The sequence below is a fragment of the Trichoplusia ni genome (assembly GCF_003590095.1).
Source record: "Trichoplusia ni isolate ovarian cell line Hi5 chromosome 17 unlocalized genomic scaffold, tn1 tig00002977_group16, whole genome shotgun sequence".
Classification (NCBI taxonomy): domain Eukaryota; kingdom Metazoa; phylum Arthropoda; class Insecta; order Lepidoptera; family Noctuidae; genus Trichoplusia; species Trichoplusia ni.
The window spans coordinates 12,110-17,094 of record NW_020799765.1 but is presented as its reverse complement, the minus strand read 5'-3'; the positions used below and the strand labels follow the sequence as shown (position 1 = coordinate 17,094).

General features: G+C 34.5%; 1 protein-coding gene across 1 annotated transcript; it reads left to right on the top strand.

Moving 5' to 3' along the window:
- The first annotated feature begins 264 nt into the window (after positions 1 to 264).
- On the top strand, positions 265 to 2,180 carry LOC113506482. Its single transcript, XM_026889323.1, has one exon. The coding sequence runs from the start codon at positions 287 to 289 to the stop codon at positions 2,072 to 2,074; it is 1,788 nt and encodes a 595-aa protein (XP_026745124.1). The 5' UTR covers positions 265 to 286; the 3' UTR covers positions 2,075 to 2,180.
- Positions 2,181 to 4,985: the final 2,805 nt, after the last annotated feature.

Below are 4,985 nucleotides of genomic sequence, written 5' to 3'. Positions count from 1 at the left end.
GTGACTATGTGTACCTTAAAAATCACCTCCGTATGCGTAAGGCTCTATCTCCGGTCTGGAAAGGCCCTTATAAAATTATTAAGGTTAATGGTAGAAATAGTGTAACGCTATTAATAAATAGACGACACGTGTCCCATCATTTTGATGAAATAAAATTAGCTCATCGCCGTGACACCGTGTCATAATCACTTTAAGCTTGTTTTAACTTAACGTAATATTTAAGTTTAGTTAGTCTTAGTTTAACTCTTAATTATTCCTTTACAGTTCTCTGTCTTCCGCAAAAGCAATGTTCATCACAAGTTCCACGAATGCTTCCGGCATATATTTTGACCCCATTGGGTCATTAAAAATGATAGACGGTTTCCTTAGCGTACTAATTCCAATAGATATTTCATTTATTCAACCGCATATTAAGAATCTTAACGGTGTGATAGGCACTTCTAAGTTCCTATGTAAGCAGACTGCTCTGTATACCGATATCGAGTGTCTTAATTTGCACCAGCCGTTATCAATAAGATACAACGACATTATTCGAGATTACGATTCTATTTCTCACTTAATTGAATCAAGGTCTAAACGTTCAGCCTGGTTTGGGGGTATTGGCACCCTATTCAAAAATCTATTTGGTACTATGAACGAAGACGACGCAATAAATTATAGTAACGCTATTCAATTAATAGAGAAAGATCAATCTAAATTATCCGAATTAGTCAAACAAAATATATTAGTAACTACTTCAACACTCTCTTCAATAGAAGACTCAGTAAATAAAATTAGTGTCAACGAGCAGAGATTAAATGATGCTATTGATGACATAGCTTTATTCCAAAAGAACTTGACCTTGTTAGCTGATAAATTAATATTAAAAACTAAATTCAATGGAATGTTAAATTTATTAGAAAGTAGTCTCCTAACTTTATCTTTTAAACTAGAAGACACTGTAAACGCTATTATGTTTAGTAAATTAAATATTTTGTATCCTTCTATTATAAGTCCAAAACAGCTATTTACAGAGCTTGTTAATAATTATAGGTTTTTAGCTGATAATCATCAATTTCCTTTAAGTTTAACTTTAGAAAATATACACACTTTAATGAATGTTTCAGAAATTGCGAGTTATTATAATAATAACAAAGTTGTATTTGCCTTAAAAATACCTTTAGTAAATTCCAGGAGCTATGATTTATATCATAACATACCTTATCCAGTTTCTGTAACCCATGATACTTATACTATGATCATTCCCTCTACTAAATATCTAGCTATTAACAGAGATAGATCATATTATAGTAAATTAGATAATCTAAGTAGCTGTAAGACAATAAATAACCAGTACTATATATGTGACAACCTAGATACTTACTCGTGTGCCAGGACTCCGATCTGCGAATCGGATATAATCTCAAAAGCATTAAAATCTGTGCCTAGTAATTGTAAGACCCAATTCATTCAAGGCCAACTAGATATTTGGCAAACGTTGTCTAACAATACATGGTTATATGTTATTACAAACCCTTCCAAATTGTCCATAGACTGTAAAGCTTCCAATACTGAAGTTATCATATCAGGCACAGGCATGATAAACTTACCTCCGTATTGTATAGCCTTTTATAAAGACTCAAGGTTAATACCCAAATATTACAAAACAATTAAAGTCCAAACAATTAAAATTAACTTTAATCTAGTAAATGACTCTTGTTGTAATTCAGAAACATTATCGAAATTTAAGCCTCAAATTCCCGTTTTAAATCTTACTAATATTAACCTTGATTCTATAACGTCACGACGAAATTTGGAAACCAGCCGCATTGTCAATAACCTTGACAAATTAATTGAAAAACCACATATTGTTTTATATGGTGAATATTATTCCTATGTAACAATAATTATATCTGTTATTATTGTAATATATATTCTTGTACTATTTTGTAAGTTTATAAAATCGGGCATTTGTCATCGCCTCTTAAATAGACAAGCTTTCAAATGTAATACGGAAAAAGCTGAAGAACTTACAGAAGTTGCTGCTAGTTCTTCCGACATTTCCGCACCTAAAATCCGTAAATCCCTTGCATAAACTTAACCTTTTAAGGATAAGTTTAGTCAAAACCCTGGGGGCTGTTATATATATGTAATGTATATGATAGTGCCCAACGGCTCTTTCTATATCCCTTGTCAGTACTTTTGATAGTTCATAATAATAAGACGCTCTCTTTGCGACAGTTCGATTCCATCATCCGCGCGTGACACTTGCCCTATTTACCGAGTCCTAAAGTAATTAAAGTGTCCTTCAATATTCATCTAAGTTTTATTTCTTTGTTTTTTTTAAAAACCGAAATTCGGGAATCCTCATAACAGAACGTTGAGAATCTGACATCCGCACCGCTTTGTATCGGCTTGACTCAGGGTTCAGAGGTCGCTACTCGCATAGCCAAGTAGTGTATCTACCACCGCCGCCTGCCGAGCCCGGCTGCGGAAGCGAGGGTCACAAGTTCAAATCGGTTTACAAAAACTATGCCGACGACCGAAGACGCCCGAAATTGAATTACAACGCGTCACGAATTATTATGCTCTTAATTGCTTGATGTATGAACAGTTTGATGTATTTCCAAATCGGTACTTAATTATTTGTAATTACATATCGTAGTACGTTGACCAGAGGATTACAGGCGGTACACGGGACTGAGTTTCGTTACAAGATCCATTGGATTGTATCGCTGATAAACTGAGAATACACATTGTTCAACAACGGTTTTAAAAACTCTGTTCCGGTTTCGTTTGGGACTAAAAAAACAACACAATCAGCTGTTATTAAATGCTTGGGTTGCAATGAGCAGGAAGAAAATGTATTTTTGCTTTTCGTCCTTTCATGATAAATTAATTAAACCGTTCGTTAAACGCCCGTGACCTCTCGCTTCCGCTCCGGTTTACACGTATTCGTTCACGACCAATATAAAAGATCTCTTTACGGTTAAAACTAAATATAATCAATACGCAAGTGAATGTAAACGTTTGTTTTTATAACGGTTAAGCTGATTGAATTGAAATATTTTGCCGTGTCTAGTCAGAGTTTTGCATTCGAATTATTGACAGGGCTACGGGAGTTGATTTTGCTTTGATAAAAAACCTAGGATATTAACACGAATTTTAAATGCGTGTATACAAACCCTCTGCACTAGGAACACCGATGTATGCCATAATAATATAAAGAGGAAAATAATGTCTTTTTTTATCTTTTAAGTTTGACTCATTGTAACCATATTGAAAGGTGCTTTTTATAATATGGTGTTAATATTTACAACGCCGACGAAATCGTGGGCAACAGCAAGTATGAAAGAAAATTGTTACTTATCATTCCATCGACACATACTAAGTATACCTACACGTTCTAAAAGTGATCTAAATACACAGTGACAGAGTTAGGAAATGAGTACTTTTCATACCTCTTTAAGATAGACAGGGTGAGCCGGTAGAATAATTATACCGTTCACCTAGTTACAACCGGTTTCAGCTTGATGTGTTGTTGCTAAGGACCCTAGTCTAGTTCGAGTTTCTACTGTAATTAGAACCAAGAATCCCGGGGCTGCGGTAATCCTTTGGATTGAAATCCGACGCGGTATCATGCCATCGATGTTGTATAAGAACGCGGTTTGGTCATGCGAAGCCTTAATTGGCAAATAATTAAATTAATTGGCTTAGAAGTGAAGGAACTTCACTTTCTGCTGACTTGAGAGGTGTGTTGCGTGAAACTGACTTTACTGACTACAAATTCTGTCACCTGATCTTCCATACCCTTTGTATTGCACTCTCTTATATATAATGTTACTGAACAGTATTCTTCAAACTTATCATATTATTATACTCTGAGAGCTTCTTCGTTATACCTACATTAGAATTTGTTGTTTTGCCCAATCTAGTCAGTCTTTCTGAGAACTCACGCCCTACCCGATTTTCATTAGCATATCTTGCAGGCCAAAATTCATATCTCACTGATATTTGGCTAACGTTTTCCTCTATAAGTATATACTGGTATCGACACAGACGACCTAATCTTCATGTTAATAATATCCACTTATCCTGCATGATTAGTTTTCCATGAAGCAATATTATTATGCGGCACTTTGGCACCAAGTTAGTCATCGCCATTCATACGGCGCGGGCGCATATGTGACTCAATATTCAACACTTGTTCTAAATATTAATTGATACCTATAATTGAGTTATTTTTAGCAGTGATAAGATATGGTGACGCGTTCCTTTTAGTCTTAATTAATAAAACGACTCTTGAAACATGTTGTCTTATGAGATGCACAATGGGAAATTTAATGTTTCATATAACTGGATATTTTATGTAGTGTGCAGTCATGTCTGACTAACAAACACTTCGTTGCATAGATAATTGGTGATAATTTATTTATATAAGTCATGCTAATTGTTTCGCTGTGGCCGCTGATTGTTTTCTGAGATAAGTCGCTCTGTGTGGTCCACTTCCGAATACTTTGCTGACGTGTTACTAGAATTAGATGATGGAGTTGATACTTATTTAAATCAAAATGGAATACGAACAACAGCTTTCCTTGTGGCTTATTTGAATAGAAAATATTTTTCAACTCGCAAGGATGTTCCATAGTTGTTCCATGGATATTCTTGTATCTGAGGATATAATGGTGGTGATAATTTATTATTTATGTCGTGAGATAGTCCGATGCGTACATCCAAGATACATCCACGACAAGGTCTTAAAATTTTAATGACAAAGTGTCTCAGCGTCTTCGTTCTTTGATCAGAATATATGTTTCAATGTGATGCACGACAATTTGTATGACAAATTAGAATTTATTGACGGAACGTATTTATATTAACATCTGAATGTATCATAGATGTTTTTTGTTGTTATCACATCACATATATTTTAATTTATCGAGTTTGGACATGATAATAAATTGGATATGTGTATACGTTACCGATTAGTGATGTACCAGAGCATT

Coding starts and splice junctions, on each gene's coding strand:
- LOC113506482 (XM_026889323.1), top strand. CDS start 287: ATGTTCATCACAAGTTCCACGAATGCTTCCGGCATATATTTTGACCCC.